This window comes from Condylura cristata, unplaced genomic scaffold (assembly GCF_000260355.1).
Source record: "Condylura cristata isolate star-nosed mole 26May11 unplaced genomic scaffold, ConCri1.0 scaffold00017, whole genome shotgun sequence".
NCBI classification, from domain to species: Eukaryota; Metazoa; Chordata; class Mammalia; order Eulipotyphla; family Talpidae; genus Condylura; species Condylura cristata.
Window position 1 is genome coordinate 11,675,044 of NW_004567118.1, and position 23,558 is coordinate 11,698,601.

A 23,558-nucleotide genomic window follows, 5' to 3' on the forward strand; every position below is an offset into this window, starting at 1 on the left:
TCATTATCATTATTATTATTATTATTTCTCCCCTGGTGCATTATACTCTGCTATGAGTGAAACCATCCGGTATTTTTCCTTTTCTTTCTGGCTTATTTCACTAAGCATGATCCCTTCCAGTTCCAGCCATGTTGCTGCAACAGGCATGTGTTCATCTTTTTTGATTGCTGAACTCCAAAACAATTTAAAAGTAAAAAATGCATTATTTTACAGATGGGGGCAGGCGAAAGTAATTTCAATATTTCAATTTTGAAAAAAAAAAAGAAAGAAAGCTAAGAGCACCATAAATATGTTTATTATCACATGTAAACATAATGTCTGGATAAGCTAGAGAGCCAGAGTGTGGGTAGTGGATTTCTCAAGGGAAGTATAGTCAGTCAGTCAGACACAGGAATCTGCTTCTGGGTAAAGGTGATGAAGTTAATCTCCTGATGCATCATTTTCTCTATTTCAATGCTTGCAGGGCCAACCGTATTTTGTCCAAGTCTCCGCTTACAACATGAAGGGATGGGGAGCTGCTCAGACCACGACACCAGCACATGCAGCTCCTTCTAGTAGGTGCTGGCTGTGAGCGCTCTTAAATCTGTCAACGGGCTCCAACCCCACCCCCACCTTGGGATGCCACTGCCGAGCCTTCCCCACGAGGGACCAACAAGCCCTCTTCAGGGCGTCATCCGGCCGCATAATGAATGATTTCTTTGCTGAAGTATTCCCCAGGAGCAACGCAAGGGCATGAAAGCAGAGGGAGTTTGAAAACAGCAACTGCAAATTTGATTCTCATTGTCTCTTATATTGACCCAAGGGTCTTAAAGTTACTTAGACTTTCTGATCATCAGTTCAGTATCTGTAGAACAGGTCTCCAGGACCCTTTCCCAGGCTTGGTGGGGAGTCGTGAAAGGGCTGTGAGAAAGGCTGAGCCAGAACACACACCGTCTTTTCAGCTTTCATCTCTCCACCCGCCCTCAGCGGTTACCTCCACATCATTCGATGACAGAATGAAATGTAGCAAATCTTACTTATATGACATTCTGTCAGAAGAAAAGGCTTCTTACTAACAGGCACTTTGCTATACTCTGCCACAAGTGATCTATAAAATGTATAGTGGTGGCTGAAGAAACAACAGCAAAGCCCTTATAATTATTGGAAGATTAATAGTTTATGCCTGGTGTATTTGATAACACTATTAACCAAAAATGTTAATTAACCGGAAGAAACATCTCCAAACAAACCATCTGTTTTTTTGAATAATTACCCTATTACTCTGAATTGTATTTTAATTTTTAAAACTTCTTCATTAATATGATAGATTAAAATGATATGTTCTTGGCAGTGTGCACACTGTAGCATCCTTCATGGCACATGTTAGCCATATTATGCTGCTGTCATAAGAACATTTGTTTCTTTTTTGCCCACCATTACATACCAGATAACAGACAATCATGTGCGCACAGACACAGATCGTGGGGAAAGCAATTCTCCAATATTAATGTAATGATTAAATAAAGCCTGACATATACATGTCCATACCACAAGAGCTAATGCAAGAATTGAAAATAGAGCAAGTCTCACAGGGCTGGAGGGCAGAGGGAATATGTGTTCCTGGAGATGTGTGCTAAAAGGGACAGAAAGCACCAAAAAATGCTAATCTCAGTGGGCCGGGAGGTGGGGTGGGGGAGGCCCCATGTACTCTGCTGCATTTGGGTGCGTTTACTTGTCCATGTCAGATGTTCCAGTTCTATACATTTCCAATTCGATCAGACACTCGCCCTCACAATCCATTTGAAGTGCTTTCTCCAGATGATAAGAAGCATTGTCCAGGACTGGGAAGAGTCACCTATTACCTGATTTAATATAGCAAATGGCAACACTTTCTAAAATGGCACATTTAATGAGTAGGGGTACCTGGCAAAAATCTCACATCCTAACCTATCATTATAGTTATTACAGACAGACAGGTCATATCACTTGGCCAGATCAATACAAAAATACTCTGGTTCTATTCATAAATAGAGTATGACATTGTGATGTAACATATATCAGTATTTAGATATTTACTAGAGGACAATGTATTCTAACATGACAGAGTAATTGGAAATTTGGTAATATGTTCCAGTAAGCTATAAAACTTTTTCTATATTTCTACAAAAGGCCTTAATGTGTTTTTATAGACTTATGTTATATGGTATGGTACATAATAAGAGAAAAGGACCCAGACAGGCTTGTCTGAGTTACGATCGGGAAAGCCCTGATATCGCCAGTGAATGTAAGCTCTACATTGTGTTGCAATTCAAGTGTCTCGTTACCAGAACAGTGAACTGTATTATGTGGCACAATCTGCTCTTTTCCTACCACACTAAGTTTATTCCTGTCAGGTTCCTGATTTCTTAATATATTTTCAATTTTCTTCCTCATCCCTAAAGTCTCCTATTTTATGCAGTCGTCAGAACCTTCCAAACATCTATGAGAAAAAGTCATTCTTTCCAAAAACCTTGGCATCGTGTCCAGAGCTCACTGGGGCTGCAATTTAGCATTAGCAATTTTCTAATGTATCATAAAGTCATCAGCTCAAGCTCGCCTCTGATGTAATAGGACCTGGCTACAAGAGCCAGTCCACTGCTCTCCCCTCACCCGTCTGACGGTATTAACACTCATTAGAATGTATTAGCATGTTCTGGGCCACGCAGTTATTCTGCCACCCTGAAGTCTCCCTCAAGCAAACAGTGTTGTTCATCTTGCCCTGAACCATTCCGGTGCATTTATTGGACAAAAGGAACAAACTCCCAGTAGCCTCTGGGTGGTCACGAGCGTTTATTCTCCCTGTGCCCAGATGTGAGGATACTGCAGAAAAAGGGTCAAGGGACACTTGAGTTCATTTCCTCAAACATTTCTCAATTTCCCAGTAAAAGCCCCACCTAGCCCATTCTTACCTGAACAGCATCATGCTTCTCAAAGTCACCATGCCACCAACCAACCTTTAGTAAGGGCCTGACTCAAATTATTTCTCTCAGACCTCAAAAACTCAAAGAGAAGAAAGCTGAGGCAAAGAGAAATTAAGTCACGGTTCCTGACCACAAGGAACAGTCTACAGAAGGCACCTATGCCAATTCCCTGTCTCCAGAGTTGACCACAACTGAGCCACACGACACAGACGCCAACCAAGTTCTGACCCTCCATCCTAGAAGAAAAAAACAAAACGAAATGAAACAAAAACAAAAACAAAAGCACCTAAGCTATGTCCATGTAGAATGAAATGAGCACTGTATAGACGTCATGAAACTTCACTATAGCAACTTGAGGAGCACAAAAATTGAGCGATTTTTGCTGCATCTCAGACTTCTGAGAGGTAAAATGGAGAAGGGGACATTAGAGAGGATAGGAAGAAAGATGGATGAGGAAACTCCTTGTGGAGGCCTCCTCCATAAGATAACATCTGATAGGGTAGCAAATGACGTCCCCATCCTTATGCCTTGGGAGTTAATTCTGCATCAAAGAATGTCCTTCTTTTTGTGTTCCTCTTTACATAATGCCTGCCAGGTAACAATCCCTAATGTTCTTTTTATTTAATTCTCATTGAAATTCTGTAAAATGAGTAGTCTACTAGCTTTCCACATTATGGAGCAGAGGCCTTTGTCTTCCAGACTCTCCACTGGGAATCAGAAGAGCCACACCCAGATTTAGCTGGTGCCTAATCCAGTGATTTTTAAAGCGTGCTGTACTATTTGACCTTGGGTTGACCAAGGTGGCATGCTTTTACCTAAATTTTAGCTGTCATGGTGTCTGCTTAGGTTTTGGAAAAGGGTGTCTCCATGCTTTAAAGTAAATCTAGGGGAGGGGGATTTGAAACACTTTCGATTAGATTTAAGCTTCTGATACATTTGTGAACTGACTTTTTGAGAAAGAATGGTCAGCATTTTTAGAGAAAGCATTTCAACCAGCAGCTCTTGAAGTTGTTGTATTTGAAAGGCTCAGAAAGTAAAACTAGGGTGGGGTGGGGGGATATAGAGGGGCGTAGAGATGGACTATGAAAGGATTGACCCACTGAAAGAAAAAAATCATGAGTTGGAGACGGCAGAATTACAATCTTGACATAAGTCCCATACGGGTTATTACTCTTGATATCATTATAGCCAAATGGAATGAAAATAGAAGGGAGAGAAAAATCTCAGTGGGTATTGCAATTTAAATTTGCCATGTAAGCTAATACTGTATATTTAGAGACTGAGCAGACAGGGTGGTTGGTGGCTCAGAGTATGTGCAGGCGTTGCTGTGCCAGCTAACCAAAGCAGACATTCATTAGAGCAAAATGTAGATTTCCATTTCTTGGCATCTGACATGGGCTCTTTCCTTGGAAAGAAATGTCAATTTGGCCAAAAGTGTGAAACCTACAATAAAAGCATTGGGACTGTGGATTTCATCTAGTCTGCACATTCTCACCCCTTTCTTTCCTATTATGAAAATCCAGTTGAGATTTGGGGTCCAGGGGAGTTGAGAAGTAGCAGGGGAATTGATTAGGACATGAGATGCTGACAAGAAGGATAAGGAGCTAGAGGTGGGGAGACTGGATTCCCAAATCCCCTAGTTTTTTTGACTTTCAATTACCAGTTTATCTTGCCCCCAAACTGCCCGACGCAAAGAACGAACCACAATTACTGTTTTGCACAGGGCCCTAAATAAGGCAACTTCCAAGTCCAAGTCCTTGCTCTCTGTGCAAGTGCTGGGTGCTTGCTCGGAGTCAGTGGTAGTGTGAGCAGAGCTGGGCTCCTGAGGCAGGGCAGGGAAGAGGCCTCCCGCTTCACCATTCGCTGTTTGTTTCTTTTGTTCAATAGACTGGAAAGACTATGACGACAGAGAGCCCAGACACAAGGGACAAAGCGAAGTTTTGGAAGGTCTGCTGCAGCAGGTCCGAGCCCTTCATCAGCATTACAGTTGCCGGGGTAAGGATAAAAGTCTGCATTGGGCCATCAACCTAGGTCTCGGTGGCGCCGGTAATTTTAGCAGCTTCCTAACTGGGTCATACCTTCTCATTCATCAGGGAGAGGGAGATATTAATATTTGTACATCTGGAATCACTTTACAGCACTATCTTGCTTTAACCCTTCAGAAAATACTTCTCTCTCCCTCTCCCCTTCTCTCATCCTCTCTCCAGGCAAAGAGTTTGAAAACAAGTGCGAGAAAAGCAGCAGCTCCCACAGTTCCCTCTCCTTTGAATCATTCCTAACTCCTATCTCAGTCTTTAAGAGAGTCACCCTCCAAGTGTTTACTTCTGAAGAGAATTCCTCTTAGAATCCCCCCAAAAATGCAAACTAAGTGTAACAGCAACAACACTAATAAACCTCTGTGTATATTCACAGTGAAGTTTACGATGCAGCTTCACATTCAATATCTCTTTTGCGTGCTTGTTTTTTGACTCTGAAGTAAGTGACTTGACCAAGGCCACACAGCAAAGACAAGACAGAATCAAGATCCCAAACCTGGTCTTCCATCTCCACCGCCTGTTGAACTGCCACACCTCACTTCCGTCTCCCACCTTTACATAAGGATTGAGCGCTGGACTCAATCCACCCTAAATTTTAACCTTCCTCTGTACTTTAGTTCAGAAGAAAGGAAGCATGCCTTTTCTAGACCTAGACAACTATACCCAGAAAATCTCTGAGAGGCTTTTCATACTTTCTCTTCTACTCAAACTGTTCAAATGGGATAGAGTCAGGTTTCTGATCTGTGTAATGACTCGTGGAACAGGCACTTAGTTTTATTTGGAGAATTAAAGCCCCCATAAAGTTTTCATTTTCCATGCTCCTTTACCCATCAGATCGCCAACTACATTGCACGCTCTAGGTTGAGAGCACCAGAGGGACGGGTAGGTAGGAAATCCTTGGTTGAAACTGAGAGATGCTAGCTGAGACTTAACTAGGTTCAAAGAAATTGTTCTTAGCACTAGCAAAGAGATATTTCCAACAAATAGATAGCTACAACAGAGCCCTCAGAAATGTCAGCTATAGCTAGAAATAAGGACAAAGGTTTGCAAGAATATAACACTCTTCTTGCATGGGTTAAGAGATGTAAATATGCACCAAGAGGGAAACCCAAGTGGGGGATCATTCCAGATCTCCAGGAATAACCAGAGCAGGACCTCCAACATTCCACACTGACAAGAGAACACCTAGTTCCCAGGGCCCATTCCCAAGTCAGGCATTGTCTAGGCATTCCTTCTCCATCCTTTCCCTGTCAATTGGCTGTTGTGTGCAGGCAAAGATAATAAACCAATTACATAGATTGATTATTTGCCATTCGTAAGCTTTGTGGTTAGTCTTTATCGGAGGGGGACAGATAAAAGTATTGGGAGGATGAACGATTGTGTTTTACCTTATTTGAGGATTTAGATATTTTCCCAATACTGCAAGATGCCTATCTAATAATCAAGAAACAATGGTCTAGACAGTCCAATTATTTCTACAGTTTCAGTTTTAACAAAAACATGTTTCTCCTCCACAGGAATATAGAATATAGAATATATATATTTAATTGAGACATAAGGTAGAATTGCCCAAAAAGGAAGGATTTTTTTTTATATTGACATGTACTTGGGGCACTTAAATAGTACTCAAAGTGTGACCCAAATAACAGTGGTTCGAAATGATGCTCAGCTGAGAGTCTGTAGTCAAGTAAGTTTGGAAAGTCTTGCATTATATATCCCTTTTGGAAATATAAGATTTGATTAAGGATGCTGAAAAAGAGACATTTTTAACTTCGTCAACCAAATGCTTTCTAAATATATTTGGTCACTGCTAAATTTTCTCACAGAATTAGTATTCCAAGGCACAAACTTTGGGAAGAGCTGACCTATAATATGCCAAGATAAAAGAAATGAATGTGCAGAAAAGGGATGATTTTAAGATGATCTAACATAACTCTTAAGAATAAATGAAAGATAATTAACTGTTGTATAGGGAAAACAACAAAATTATTGCTTACTCAGCTGCATTAAGATATTATGTGGTTTATTAAAAACATAAATACAAATTACACAAATAAAATTCTATATGTGCTAGCTTCATGTTCTTGAGGAAGGCATTTTTTCAAGCCATAGCTCTTCCATCAGAAAAATCAGGATAGTATTATCTATCTTTTAAGACAGTTAGGAGGGTTAGGTGGGTTAAACTCACCTAGCATAATGCAGGCATTTTACAAACTGGACCTCCATTTTCCCTCCAGATGAAGAATAGGGCTGTTCTCTGTCTTTAGCACTTGAGTAAAATGTTCTAGAATTAGAGTGTAATCATTGATTTCACTGTTATGAGCCTGAGTACTCAATAAAGACAGCATATTTCAATGTAGAAATCAAAGAAAACATTCCTAGAAGGAAGATATCAAAACCCATTTTGATTTCTGTATTTTGACTAAGGAACTTGTCACAGTTAACCTGCACATTCAGATTGCAAATTGAATGGAGAAGTTCACCAATTTTTACTCTTCACACAGTTAAAGCCCTGACATACATGATTATAAAGAAGCCAGTTTTGTTCACGGCAGCAATACACTACAGGAGTGATTTTTTTAACTGGCAAACATTAATTGAAACACTGTCTACCATGTAACAGATGTGAAACATACCAGTAAAAGAGCTCTGTGCTTCAAGCACTGTGTTAGAATTCAAAAAACTAAGCATTGCTCCAAAGGCCTAAGCCAAGCAGACAATGTAGAAAGTGTGGCATTTCTTAGAAGAAAAGTGGACTTAGACTCTGCACTGGGCAAGAGAGTTTATCCTGCTGTAGTGACAAATCACCCCCAAGATATTTATTCCTCCTATTTTCTTTATGGCTATATTGGTTGTCCCTTTATGTTGTCATTATCCTCTCTTTAGAAATATTTACCAGCACTGTTGGGTGAGGGAAAAGAAATTCTCAGATGGGCACACTTTATGTGTGTCACGTCCACTCAGAAGTCATTGGTTAGGACCAGTTACATGACTCCACTAACCACAAGAACTCTTGGAAACTTGAATTTATCATGACCAGAATGGCGACCTGGCCTTTTAGTATTTGAGAGCCCCTTTACCATTGGCAGTAGCATCTCTCATTTTTCTCTATTTTTTAGCTTAATTGTCACTTCTATTTAAGTTTTATGTGACTGTTCTGTGAAACTGGCCTATATAGATTGAAATCCACTCTGGATATTGACTAGGTCTATGAACTGCAAGTTGCCTACCCTCTTTATGACCCACTCTGCTCATCTATAAAATGCAGGTAATGATTGTGTGTGTATTTACACACACTCACACACACTTGTCAGCCATTTTTAAGGATTGAAATACTTAGAGGAAAACAATAAAAAAAAACTAATAATAAAAAAAAAATCTAATTCCTACCATTCTCCATTTTCAAATTCCCAAAAGTTTCAATTGTTTTGGCCAATTCTTTTGATACTTTCTCTATATCTCTAAATAGTATTCATATTATTAAGTCTTCATTTCTTCATTTTTAGGTATTAGCTCATACATATACATGTAACTACCTCCTCATCCTCCTAAAAAGTTTTTTGTAATTTTAGTGAGATTGATGTTTATTACTTATAATGATCATGTAAATTCTTTGATTAGTTTCCTTTCCTGGATTTTTTTTTGTTTTCCCTATTAATTTATAATGAGGTCATGTTGTACATTTGCTTGTTTTTCTATGTGGTTATAATTAATTAATCTCCATGCTATTCTCCAATGATATCAACTTTCTCTCAGTACAATCAAATGCATGAGTAATGTTTCAACAGCATCTTCTTCAAGAAGTACTTCATGGAGCCCTCAGGCCCACCCTGTCAAGGGTGGTGACTGGCCGCCTCTGTCTGGTGCACAGCTGTCACCTTCGGATCTCCTTTCACTGCCATATTGAGGACTCCTCTTGCCATTCTTCAATATTGGATTTCTTTTGTTTTTAATCCATATCCTCCTTTTTTCTTGATTAGTCCCATATTTTGGTGGAATTTTCCTCTCATAGCCTCTTGAGAAGATACTTGAGAGCTAATTTTTGGACACAATGGATTCCCAGAGATGTGTCTGTTCTATTTAATATTCATGCAAGGGTTGAGATAAGTATAGAATTCTCACAATAATTTCCCTTGATTTTGAAGGCATTGTTTATGTGTTTTGCTAGCTTTCAGTTCGAGAAACCTGATGCTATTCAAATTCTAGAGTCTAAGCATAACTTCTTTTTCATACTCTGGAAGGTTTTTAATTTTCTTTAACTCAAATACTCCAAAAGTTCACTGATATGTGCCTAGTGTGGGTCTATTTTTTGTTTGTTAAGCTGGGCACTTGGCAAGCTGTCTCAATATGGAAACTTATATCCTTTAATTATGGGCTATTTTCTTAAATTATTTCTTTAATTATTTCTTCCCATCTTTTCCCTCTGTGCTCACTTATGAGAACTCTTGTTATTCCATACTGAACCTCCCAGACTAATGCTTTAATTTTATTTTTCTTTCATCCCTCTACTATTTTCCATTCCCATGTTCTTTTTGCTCTACTTTCTTGGAGATTTCCCCAACTTTATTTTCTAGGGTTTCTGTTGAGTTTTTCAGTTTCTGGATAAATTTTGATTTCCAATATTTTCTTTCGTGAATCCTATTTTTTTTTACGAAGATGCAATGAAATTTCTAGGCTATTAAAAATAAGCTTTGCTATTAATGATGAGCTTATATTTCTTTTCTCAGTATAGTCTTTTAGCTAATTGCTTTCATTTATTTGTCTTTTACCTCTTTTTCTTTTTTTTTGACACTTCTTACAACCACCTGGTGATTCCTGGACGTTTGCTCAGATTTAAGACATTGGGACATGGATAGGGCTCTTTATTTATAGATTTTACTATAGAGTGAGTAGCATAACCTCTCCTTTAATAAATTGATAAAGTCATTGTCAGATTCTTTAGGTATATTTCTCTTAGGCTGTTCAGTGTCCCCAGACACTTTTCTTCTAGTGTCCTGCCTGGAGAGTATATACTTGAGTACCATTGTTCTGAAAACTCAAGGGGGGATTACTATATATGGGAAATTTGCATTTAATCTACCTGTTTTGAATGTAGTATCACCCTCTTGCTATGTTTCTAAATTCACTCTGTGTCTCCCAATCCAGTCACCTCTGCTTTTATACTTTTCAAACAATAAGCCATTCATTTTCTTCTTTTGTAGGGAAGGAATTTTTGTCCAACTACGCAAGGTAAATGTAAAGATATAGAAGTTCAGCTACTTTAAACAGACAACAAATTCCCCTGATTTTAGCTCCTTATTCACTCCCTACATCAGCAGTATAAGGCACCCATGGGGTGAATCAAATTACTTCTCATCTTTCTTCACTGCTGGCTTAGGTTCATCTTTCTCATGTCTGCTAAATCCATCTGTCCATCTGCTTTCCAGCTACCAAAATTCACTCTCTTTTGTCCCCTTTCCTATTTCTTTGTCTTATAGACCTATTTAAGTTTTTTTTTTTTCTTAATTACCATACTCGAGTATCAGTGAGGTATCAGGAGAGAGTGGTATGTGATGAACATGTTCAGCATGCTGCCTTTAACCAGAAATCCCAGGAGCATCATTTTGAAGCAGGTTATGATTAGCCAAATTCATGTTCAAGTCAGGAAAAAAAAACTGCTTTTGTTTTGTTTTGCCAGGAATAACCATTACTAGCACAACTTGAAGCTGGCACGTACGCTTGCTTCAGTCAGCTCATTCCCAACTGCTTCTACAGAATCACACACAGAGTCACAACGGACCTCAGGTTTCTGTCCCTGATGGCAGTGATACAGGTCATGTTCTTTTCCCCAGCAACGTGAGTTTGGCGATGAGCCCAACAACTCAGTTTCCCTTCGTTGCATACAAGATGAAAATTTAAATCAGTGATAATCCAGTTTGGCTCTGTGGAGCACAACTTGCAATGACATTTAGGAATTTCACTCCTTTATCAGTGAGATCTCCAGATGGTACATAGAAACGTTGAATGGAAGCAATGGGTGGCTTGCTCACCACTGTAGTTACAGAGCCTTGCACATAGTAGTGGCCCCCAAGATTTATTTGTGCTATGAATGCATGTCACAGTTTTTCCAGATACTAGCTTTTGTTATCTTGGGCAATCCATATTAACTTCTCACTCTCAGTTTCTTCTTCTGAATGACAGCCATACTCTTGCTTACAACTATTTTTGCAAGTCAACAGATATAGCCAACGTACGAGCAATGTGCTTAAGTGGCAGGATAATATGGGTGGGGTTTTGTTCTTTTCTAGTCTGTTCCAGACTTTGTGTACTTTATTCATTTTTTTTATCTACTCATTTTTTTTAAAGATTTATTTATTTATTTGTACAGAACTGGGGTACAGGCCAGAGATGCTGAGGGTGAAAGGATTCACCAGAGACAGAGCGGGAAGCAGAACAGATCGACGACGAAGTACACTGCTGAGGGGAGCAGTGGGTGGGTCAGGAGAGGTCTGCCACGCCATGTGGTCGCCTCTGGGGCAGGCAGGGAATCGAACTCCTGAGGAAGTGGCTTTAGCTTCTTAGTGCAGTGCTTTCACCCGCTGCGGCACCAGGGAGGGCCTATCTATTCATTTTTTAATGAAAAAACAATCTTAATGGAATATACAAACTACAATGAAGAGTTTGACCAGCAATGAGAAGTGTGTAAATATAAAAAGATAATGGGGAGTAGATGAGCAAAGGAGTTGATTCCATTTTTTTTGTCTTGTAATAAATCACTTACTTGGAGAGTATAAACAAAACACCCAAGTGATTTCCTCTTGTTATCAATATTATATATCCAGCAGTATTTATACTGTAATTTTTTTTTTTTTTTTGCTGTGTTCCAGAAAGTTCAAAATTACAAACTGCCGGCCGCAAGCAGTCAGTCTCAAGGAGCCTGAAACACCTATTCCATTCCTCAAACAAGTTTGTGAAAACCTTAAAACGGTGGGTCTTGTGTTCACTTACTGGGAAGCCTGAATTTCTCAGGAACCAACTGGTTTTGAACTGGAATTTGGTAAAAGTTCCTCTGTTATAACAAAATACAAAGTTTACTCTTCTCCTGATTATTTGAGTAAGATAGTAATTTCTCTGAGTTCTAGCCCATGAACCTGTGACAGTTAGCAAGATCGTGTTCATAATGGGTCTTAAATTATCTTTTATCATGTTCAAAAATGTTTTGCCATGCTTCAGGCTGGACAGAAGAGATGGTTGAGGACCATTTTACTTTGATTTTTTCTTTTCAGGGGACTCTACATAGCTGTTATATTTTATTACAAAGACAATATGTTAGTCACCAATGAAGATCAAATACCGATTGTTGAAATAGATGACTCTCATACCAGTTCCATTACACAGGATTTTCTGTGGTTCACAAAGGTATATTGAGTTCAGATTTAATTTTTCTCCACTTTGCAACAATGTTACTGCACGTAAATCTCTGAAACCTTAGTTGAGGGGTCTCTGGTGATCAAAGTATTGGGGTGGGCATAAATTATCCCAAAGGTCTTTTTCAGCCCTCATATGCCTTAAGTCATTAAAAACCTCCAACGTGGTGTCTACACTACATTTTCAAAGCAAAGAAGCTTGCATCCTGTCAGATTGTGTCTCCACTAGTCTGAGTTATGGGATCACTTGGCAAAGACTAAAATGTGGATCTGACTGTTTCATTAGCATTCAGATCTTTTTCCAATTGGACAGAGATCAAAAAGTTGTTTCGTGTGTATCTGAAAATGGACTGGAGAACAAACATCAGGGGTCAGGTTTCCTTCTCCCTGCTTTGCTTTGATGCCACAACCTAAATCATGTACTGGCTTGGACGCTGATATGACCACGTGACTTCTTTTGCAGCTGTCTTGTATGTGGGAAGATATAAGATGGTTGAGGCAAAGTGTACCTATCTCCATGTCTTCATCCACAGTACTACAGACTCGGCAGAAGATGCTCGCAGCAACAGCCCAGCTACAGGTGAGGGCCCGGTTTCAACCCAGACCCCCAAGGAAAGTTTAGAAAAACTTGGTCAATTCAGTTACCAACTCCACCTGGAAAGAAAAAGGGTAGATCCCTTGTTATTCCAGATCCCTAAAAGCATGTGATTGTGTGAGTTGCAAACCTGTACAGTTTTCTGGAAGAGTCTAGGAGTGACTCCCTAAACAAGGAGTGAAGAGAATTTATTTCATATCTGATATTAAACAATCAGCCCATTTCTCCTTTCTGGGCTGCACCTTTATACTTGCAAAATAAGAGAGAGTTGACCCAATAACTTTAAGAATTCTTGCTGCTCTGGTGTGCTGTATATCTAAGAATGTAAGGAGAAGGAGAAAGAGACCAGCAGATATTTGGAAGTTTCTCGGAATAGTGCTTTTAGTGAAGCACAGGCAATTGTATACATTTTTGCTTACTCTGAAAAAAGCTTAAAATCTTATCTTTAATCTTAGATGCATTCATCCTCCCATACTGTATCAGATCAGATCCAAAACCCTCTAAGAAGCTTTACAGGCTACAGAGCTCCTTCTAGAAATGAAATTGAATTCTTACCAAGCTCTTCTGGGTTTTCCATTCATTATTTTCTGGTATTAACTGAATTTGTGGTTTTTAGGTACATGGAACTGAGGCCTTTAAGAAATCACTGAATTTCAATCAGTGATGGGTATATACTGGCAAAGCTGTCAGTTGCCAGAAATACACATGACCGAACTCTATACAAACTGTGTTTGGTCAAGTCATACCAATCAAGGCATAAAAATAGGGTTATAGTAACACAAAAAATTCTATGGTTTCATCACCCCCTACAACTAGAGGAACTTTGTTTCTTGCCCATACAATAACAATTCAACTCCCTGCAATAATAATTATCCTATTACTATTTTAATTAACTCTGAAATGTAAGTCTTACTCCTTACTATACGACAGTGTATAGGCAGTTTACTGCCTTCAACATCTTCAGAGATTTTAGCAAACAGAGCTCTCCATTTCAACTCATTCCTGACTCCACAATCTTCTCCTTCAACTCAAGATGTTCTCAGAGCCGAGCCATGTTCCCCCTTCCTTTCATCCCTGGATTGGACAAGGTGATGTCCCTCAACTGTTCCTTCTTTGGAATAAACTTAATTCCCAGGAAACTCCTGGATCCTTCAGTCAGTTCCTTTCCCAAGAGACTCAGACTTCTTAATTGCCTCCAAGCACCCATCATATAGCCCAGACATGCTTGGATCACTGACTGAACACCTTAGATACTCAAGTGGAGCTCTTTATTATAGGTTAATTGGAGGCTTCCTGGAATATTCATTTGATATCAATAAGGTAAAAATGATCAAGTTGTCCCAATCCAGAGCTGTTCAGTGCCGAGGAGCTAAAGGGAAGACATCCTAGACAGTATTCCCCAGCTCAGCTATTCCACTTTACAATAGTGCTTGGGTTTTCTCAACCACAAATGAACTGATCCCACCACTTTGCATAACATTTAGATTTCTTGGCTTATCACAATAACTCCTTTGAAAGCTGGCTAAATTTTTGGCCACTGTCTCTCTCTGTATTATTTATTTGGAAAAACTCTAAGACCAGATGAATCTAACACTTCTACACTGGAGTTGTTGCACTTTGTGGCAGAAAAATGACAAAAGGCAGCTGACTGGTTTTATGTTAAATCCATGACTACAATTCCTACATATAATGTTACCAAGTGGTCCTATTTCATTTCTCTACTAAATTCTCTTTCCCCATACTATAACGGAACTATTTAAGGCCTCTCCATTCTCCCTCATTCCTTTTTCTTACCCACACTCTCTTCCTCACATCAGGGGATGATGTCACTGTAAAATTCATTAAGAAAATAAATGGGAATTGATTATTTTTCCACCCATAAATTTAAAAACCTTGCTTTGACTCTACCTTCTCCTTCCTTCCTCCTTTTCCAATGGACAGTCTTACTTCTTTCATCTGAGCTCTGCACTACAGCTCTGCCCTCCCTTTTATTGAAATATTCTGGAGTCTCTCCAGTGTAATGTTCCTCAAACCCATATGCCTCTTCAATTACAAAACTCTCTCTCTCTTCTCTACCTTACACTCAAATTTCTTTATTATTATTAGTTTATTTTTACATTTTGTGACTTTTTCCATCTGGGTTGTAATCCCTGTGGACTTTCCACCACCAATTCACCTGTGTGCCATCACCATAGTCCCATGCACTCCCATTTCCCACTGTATCCCCGTAAAATGTCTCTGGTATATAGTTGTTTGTTGTTATTATTATTTTCTCCCCTAGCCCTTTATGCATCTGATATGAGTGAAACCATCCGGTATTTTTTCTTTTTTTTTCTGGCTTACTTCACTAAGCATGATTCCTTCTATCCATGTTGCTGCAAAAGGCATGAGTTATCTTTTTTGATTGCTGAGTAATATTCTATTGTGTATACGTACCACATCTTTTTAATACAGTCATCTACTTTTGGGCATTTGACACAAAATATCTTGTAAGAGTTGTCCATATTCTCCTCCATTGAGTTCCTCATTTCTCATTTTGTTCTCTGCCTTATTCCTGACTTTTGCTTTCAAAACTGCACTGTGTAAAATCACTACCAGTCTTTAAAGACAAGTGGTGCTCATGAATCTTGAGTTTCAGGGGCCCCTTTGCATGAACCCCCAACGTGTGGGAGCCATACAGTGTTTTAGGTGAGGAGGTAAACAGTGTTACAATCAAGAAACATTTCTGATAAATTATCCTAAGAAATCTCAGGAGAATTCCAAATATTCCAGTATTGGGAGTATTTCTCATTCAAAATACTCACTTTAACATCTAACTTTTCATTGGTCATTTTGTATTATTGTCTTATAGAAGGTCCCCAAATTATATGACTCAGGTCCTATAAAACCTGGCTTAGTCCTCCCCCAATGAATTTAGTTTCATTAAATCCAACAGACACTTAGATTTATTTATTTATTTGTGCATACAGAACTGGGGTACAGGCCAGAGGTGCAGGGGCGGTGAGAAGATTCACCAGAGACAGAGTGGGGAGTAGAACAGGCAGATTGACTAAGTACACTGCTGAGGGGAGCAGCGGGCGGGTCAGGAGAGGTCTGCTGTGCCATGTGGATCATCTCCGGGGCAGGAGGGAATCGAACTCATGCAGAAGTGGCTTTCAATTCTTAGTGCTGTGCTTTAACCCACTGATCACCAGGGAGAGCCCCCAACACACTTTTAACTCTCCTTTGCACTTGACATTTCAGTGGTGTTTGGTACTTGGTTCCAATCTCCCTTTTAAATGGCCACATCCCCTAACTTCTATGACTCTGCACTTTGCAGACTGTCTTGCAGCCTCCTCCCCTGTCTTTCCAAGACTCTTTTGCTAGCTCACATGCTGGAATTCTCTATCTTTTCCCTTCCGAATTCCTACACATCTTCCAGGTGGAAGTTTTAGCTTTTTCCTTCCTTATAGGAACTATTATTCTTCACTCTGAATGAGGGTGACAATCCCATTAATTAATTATTTATATCATCATTTATTTATTAACTTGCTTCGCCTGTGAATCCCCATGTTCAAGGCATGTATACTGCTTAGTTGCTACATCCCTCTACACCTCTCCTGGCATGTGGCAGAATCTCAGTACTGGTTGGACAAATACATGCATTTGTTAATCCAACCCCTTCACCCCCAAATGAGGTAGATCTCAGTGTTAAGCTAACATTATATCATGTTCTAAGGAAAGTTTTTTAAAAATGCATTCTAAGTAGACGGACATTAGTTATTCATAGATTCTGCTTATTGGCCTCTGATAGATCCCGTTGTACTCTGCTCCTCTTCCCAGCCTCACTGCCACTGCCTCAATAGTGTAATTATGTCAGAATCATCGGAAGGCATCCTCCTGCTCCAATCTCAACGTGCTCCAGTTCATTCCCCACACTTCTGCCAGAGTGGCTATGCTAAAAGGTCTGATCGCCTTTCCCTTTCCTTATGGTTAGAAAGCATACCTGCAAATGTGATTTTAGGGGTGTAGGCGTTGGATTAACCCCTTTCAAGAGTGTCTCAAACACTAATCATGGCACACAAAGACTCATCTCCGACTCTCTCCCCCTCCTTGGTTTCCACACAACCTGACTGACTCCTTTACCACAGAGCTTCATCAACCACTATGCAACCTGCATCTTGTTTTCCCGTTTCTGCTCTGTAGTGAAGTCCTTAAAGCCAGAATAAACAATAATCGCGAAACACTTTTCATTTATTTCACAGACTAGATGTCAGACCCTGTGTTATATGTGCTTTACAAACTACCTCCCATATTATCTTCACTACAACCTAACAAAAAGCTATTACTGACATTCATTTAGCAGATGATAATACTGAGGCCTAAAAAGATTAAATAACTTGCCCTATAGGAATATAACTAGGAAGTGTCAGAGTCTGGATACAAATCCACATTCATCTAATTCCACAGCCCACATACCTTCCAACATTTCATTGTCTTATTGTATGTCCACTTACAAAAATATAAACCAAAGAAACTGTCCACAGTCTAGTTTTAAAAGGAGAAAGAACAGGCCCTCCCTGGTGGCGCAGCGGATTAAAGAAGCTAAAGCACTTCAGCATGAGTTCAATCCCCGCACCAGAGGTGATCCACACGGTGGCACAGCAGACCTCTCCTCACCCACCCACTGCTCCCCTCAGTGATGTACTTCACCAGTTGGCCTGGGTTCTGCTCCCCACTTTGTCTTGGGATTTCTCTCACCACCCCTGCACCTCTGGCCTGAACTCCAGATCTGTGTGCATAAATAAATAAATCTTAAAAAAAAAAAAAAAAGAAGAAAGAACAAAGCTAGTCTGCATCATTTGGAACTTATCTAGAAGTTGACTTAAATATTATTTGGAAGAGGGCAAATATTAAGTGGCTAGTAATTTTTATCAATTAATAATATTGCTTTTGAAATTAATAATAATTTGTTAATAAGTGTGACCTAAGCAGAAGAAAAAACAAGAATCAGAAGAAAAGACAAGAATCTCCCAGAATTTCCACAAAACGGGATGACAAAGCCTTAAAGGAGCCAAGACCCCATGCTGTTCCTTTTCTCTGGAGAATGGCAGAAGCCACACAGCAAAAGTTCCCATTGCTCTAACACTGGGAGGTGTCCAGCTTCTAACCCTAAAATGCTGTCATAATCTGACACAACAAAGGGTTCACATTAAACAAGTCTCCATAGCTTTTAGAAATGACTGTTAGAGAAAAGAGGCAGGTAACAATTTACAAATACTATATAGTTTTCATTTTCCCAAAATTCTACTCTTCTTTTTCTGGCCTTTATGTGTCTACCTTAGATTTCCTTCAACTTGTCACGTCACCCCAAACTGAATAAAGGGCTCTAAATATTGTGTGTCTCTCTAGGGCTTATTGACATTCCCTTGAATTTGTTCTGGTTATTATCTAGCTGTATTTCCTGTTAGTCATCAGGTGGCCTTTATTCCTCTTAACCTGTGGAATCACCAGGTATTCTAGGTCTCCTAACTTTGATTGCATAGCATGACAGGTATTAACATGATCTGCTTTTCCTGAACTTGCCCCCTTGAAGTATGGTTGCAATTTATCTTTACAAGGACATTCTGCTTTCAAATTGGGCTCTCCCCGGAGTTAGTTATCCAATCCAATTTGATGTCAATGAATAATTTCAGGAAGACTTTTAGTATTTCCATGTTTAACCCATTAGTAAACATATCCAATGCTGACAAAGAAGCACTTATAACTCCATAGTAACTCCACTTACATAAAATGACAACTTTAGTCAATGTCTACCAGTTTTGATCCAACATAAAATAGCTTCCAGTGTTACTGACAACTAGCTCTTTCTACATCCAGGTGCTGTGCAAAGAATCCAGAGACACAGAAATAAAGCAATCATGATCTCCTGACATATCGATATATGCAGGAGAGCCAGAGTCCTTCTAGGATATAATGCTTGTACAGGAAGCAGTTGGGGACAAAAAGGTGGAGGTATATTCTACCTAAGACAGGTAGGAAAGTGTTCCTAGAGAAGATGAAACAGGCTGAGTCTTGAAAATGAGTCAATGTAATCCAGGATAGGATTCCAATTAGGGCATTAAGAAACTCCATACCCTACCAAGCTTGAGAGTTTATAAAACACTTTTCTTATGTATTGCTTGAATTAATCACCCAAGCAGTCCATGTTTGGAATGTTTAGAATCAAACATATGTGAATTTTAAAGGCTTTTTCATTTTAGATGATGAAACTCAAATCTAGAGAGCATAATTTTCCAGAATTCAAAGAGTTAATGAATGGCAGCCAACACTGAAACTCAATACCAGTGAAGTAAAGGCTGTGTGTTGGAGGCGGGGTGTGCTGGAGCTCACTAACACTGGCTCTGGAGATTCAAGTGCTGAATACTGGGGAATTTTTAAAGCCTGTTGTCAAGCTCTTGTAGCTTGAAGAAGGCTACATTAAGAATGTGTTCGGGCCCTCCCTGGTGGCGCAGCGGGTTAAAGCACAGCACTAAGAAGCTAAAGTCACTTTCGCATGAGTTCGATCCCCACCCCAGAAGTGATCCACATGGTGCGGCAGACCTCTCCTAACCCCTGCTCCCTCAGCAGTGTACTTCCTCAGTTGGCCTGCTCTGCTCCCCACTCTGTCTCTGGTGAATCCTCTCACCGCCCCCTGTACCTCTGGCCTGTTCCCCAGTTCTGTATGCATAAATAAATATTAAAAAAAAAAAGAATGTGTACATCACAGAAATGGGCATATGCATTAGAGTTTTTTCTTTCCCTTTATTATGTTTTTGATTGTCAGTTTACCAGCAGACTACTGTCTATTGGTTAGCATTACCTTGCAGGAAACAGCCTTTATAAAACTATAGTTTGCACTAACACAAAGAGATGGATGAAAAGCCTTCCCTAGTAACTTCTCTGTGACTTAGAAGTCAATTATTGACAAGGATTGATCTGAGTACTAGTCTACTTTTTAAGTGACAATCCTGTCACTTGAATTTTTATATGTCGATTACTTGTGAAATTTCTTGTGTGCCCAATTCTAGTGAGAAAAAAAACAAGATTTAAACACAATCCCTGCCTATTAGGGGACATGCCAGTATTTTTGTGAATGTGGATATTGGCCAGCTGAGGCATTCATTTTTAGGCCATGCTTGTCAATTTTACAAATTCCAGTTCTACTTTTGTTCTTCTGTTAACAGGTTATCTCATCAGCATTTATGTGAACTCACAAAAAAATGACAGCAAAGAGCTTTGAAATGATTTATAACTTTAAAAAGTCATAAATATTCAAAGTAAAAGGACATTTCATCCTATTCATCCAGTACTTTATATGAGAAATATTCAAGGGCTACATGTTTGTAAAACTGTTTATTCTCATAACACCTACATCCCCTCTACATTTAATGTGAAATCCTTCTCTACCTACCATGCTAAGTGCATTGTCTGCCTTGACTGACCTAGCTGACAAACAACTGTAAGCAATTTTTTAAAAATAATGCACCTTCTGAAATATAGATAAATCAATCCAGGCAAATCTCCAAATTAAAATACCTTGAGCACACCACTTGGGAAGTTTACTAGGAGCCCATTAGAGACTGGCATGGAAACGTGAAGGGAGTGTGCAGTCATTCGGGACCTGTACAATGTGCCACATTGTTCATTCACTTCTTCATTTTAAACAACCTCACCTCATACCAACTGACTGTAGATCTCCTGAAAACGCCACAAGTAGCATACTTGAAATATCAGGCATTTTCTTTAAAACATCTGGGATTCTCCTCAAGTGCTAGTAACTGAGGTTTATGTGCTGGTGTGTCTATGTGGGTGAGGGATATTTACAGATATTGAATTTGCTTAAAAAACATAATTTTGTGCCTCTTGCTATAATTTTTGTAGGTTTATGGTACAGACATTTTCTTTGAGTTCCCATTAAATGCATTTCTATGATGCCATATATTCTAGGTGTAAGTCTGCTAAAAAAAAAAAAAAAAGTTTTTCAGAGACATAGCTAATTATTCAGTGTGTTTTATTGCATTTGGATTACTTAGTTTGCACAATATCATCTAAGCTACCAGAATCTATTTGTTTCTAGAATTTACTTGGAACACACAACTTGGGAAGAGTTTACTATGAGCCCATTAAAGACCGGCATGGGAACATCCTCATAGTTACCATCAGAGAGGTGGAGATGCTCTATTCATTTTTTAACGGCAAATGGATGCAGATCTCAAAGCTCCAAAGTCAGAGGAAGTCTTTGTCAACACCTGAGGAACCAACAGCCTTAGACATTTTACTGATAACCATCCAGGTATGTGGCCTTTCCAATTCCCTATTATAGTTAAAATTCTAAACACACGTAAGGAGGTTTTAGTGGCATATACTGAAATCCATTCATATAAGCAGTGGTGGAATGGAAGGGTCCAGAGATCTGTCATTGTTTGTATTTAACGCACTGGAAAGATAATTTTCATTGATCATCCTCTTTATCTGGGATTCGTTAAGCAATACAAGTAGTGGGCATCCTGAAAATGCTCTGACCAGTGAGCCAAAGAGGAACATGAGACAAATGTTTGAGTAGGGTTCAGCAGTTTGTATAATCAAAACATTAAGCCAACACCTAAATAGACTATAGTAATACATTCCTAGACTCCATGTGTGCACATGAAACACTTTCAACAAAAACTACTTGTATACATATTTACTCTTGCTTTTTCCTCACAATACTTCCTAGGGACAAAAATGAAATAACTGAGGTTCAAAGATATTAAGTGACATAGCCACACCCTGAGGCCGATTTGATGAAGCTAATGAAGTTTCAGTATTATTTGGGTCTTTGCTTATGCAATTCCCATTCCAGACCCTAGCAGGAACCCTAACAATTTTACAATCATAATTTTGTATTCTTTTCTTCAATGAAAGGACCAAAACTTTTTTTTAATATTTATTTGTTTGTGCATACAGAACTGGGGTACAAGCCAGAGGTGCAGGGGCAAATCGACCAAGTACACTGCTGAGGGGAGCAGTGGGAGGGTCAGGAGAGGTCTGCCACGCCATGTGGGTCACCTCCAGGTCAGGCGGGAATCGAACTCATGCGGAAGTGGTTTTAGCTTCTTAATGCTGCGCTTTAACCTGCTGCGCCACCAGGGAGGGCCAAAGGACAAAAGCTTTTACTAGCTTCAGGCCCCACTAAACTGATTTGCTCCTAAGCACACCCCTAGAAAATATCAGAGCTAAGGGCCTCTCTGGTGGCATGGGGGTTAAATCTCAGTGCTGTCACTGCTACAGACTGAGTTTAGTCCCTGGCCAGGGAGCAACCCATGAGGCCCAGCAGACCTCTCCTGTCTGGTCCACTGCTCCCCTCAGCACTGTATTTCAATAGATCCATCTATGCTGCTCCCCACTCTGTCTCTAGTGAATCCCCTTACCCTCCACATCTCCAACCTACATCCCAGTTCTAACCAAATAGATAAATAAATATTTTAAAGACTGAAACTTGAACTCAGATCATCTTATTGGAAGAAATCTTCTTTCTGCTACATTATAACATATTGTAGGGCAAGAAATAGGATTTCGTGAGTGAAAAATGGAAAATCCACCCAAATAATGGGTGACTGGTTCATCTATGCACCAAGTAGCCACCAGCTCCAAAATTCAAGTAGCTTCAATGTAGACTATTAGCTTGCATGACAGAACTGGACACCAACAAGCTTGCATCTTTTCCTCTAAGTCCAGCACTCTCTTCCTGCCACCATACCACCTCACTTGTTCTGATGTGAACATGGGCTTCAAATTGTTTCCTTTCTCTCCTTGTTTTAAAAACAGTCATGGGGCTAAATCCTATAGAACTCTCCCAATCAGGTATAAAAGCTGGCAGAATCATCTGCCTTTAGCCCTCTGCAATCAGTGACATATATCCACAGTTTAGCCAATCCAGAGTAATAGAAAGGGGATCAGTCTCACATAAACACACCAAATCCAAGCTTTGGGCCCAGTCGGTTCTCATAATCATTCTAAACAGCTAGGGCAACCAGCCCACTAACTTACCTTTATTCCCCTCTAAGGGACAGCTAGTACAGTAATCTCACCTTTCCATTACTTGCTCTGCTGCAAGCCAGGACTAAGTGCAATATGGCAAAGATAAGTTAATCGCTCAAAGCCAGCACTGCTCGGTTTGATTTGCTGGGTTCATATAAAATTCACTCTGTGTGTGTGTGTGTGTGTGTGTGTGTGTGTAGGTAGGTGGGAGCAGAGAACACAGATACTGTTCGTGGCTTGCCTCTTCACCTTTTATAAGCAAGTGCTAAAAGAAACATTTAAAAATCATAATAAATTGAGCTTTTACAGGGTGACTAATACACTAATCCCCTATAGGGATAAACGGGGGTCTGGGCTACCTTTGCTCCTAGAAACAGAGCACAGCCCCCAGCATGATATAATACCTAGTTTCTCCTAGACTTATTACATTAAAAATGTGTTACAGGTGCAGAAAAATTCCAATCTGGCGAAAGGTTGTTAGAGGAGACCAAAAATAGAGGCAAGATCAGGTTTCCACACAGATCCAAGTGGAAAATTTACC

The 23,558-nt window shown here is 39.6% G+C and overlaps 1 protein-coding gene across 1 annotated transcript in view; it reads left to right on the forward strand.

Moving 5' to 3' along the window:
- ANKFN1 (ankyrin-repeat and fibronectin type III domain containing 1) overlaps window positions 1–23,558 on the forward strand; it is a 119,562-nt gene that overhangs the window by 83,312 nt on the left and 12,692 nt on the right. The window contains exons 9-14 of the mRNA XM_004685007.1: window positions 464–554; window positions 4,827–4,934; window positions 11,842–11,941; window positions 12,241–12,373; window positions 12,845–12,961; window positions 21,075–21,290. Of these exons, the coding sequence (XP_004685064.1) occupies window positions 464–554; window positions 4,827–4,934; window positions 11,842–11,941; window positions 12,241–12,373; window positions 12,845–12,961; window positions 21,075–21,290 (765 nt within the window). The remainder of the gene's footprint in view (window positions 1–463; window positions 555–4,826; window positions 4,935–11,841; window positions 11,942–12,240; window positions 12,374–12,844; window positions 12,962–21,074; window positions 21,291–23,558) is intronic.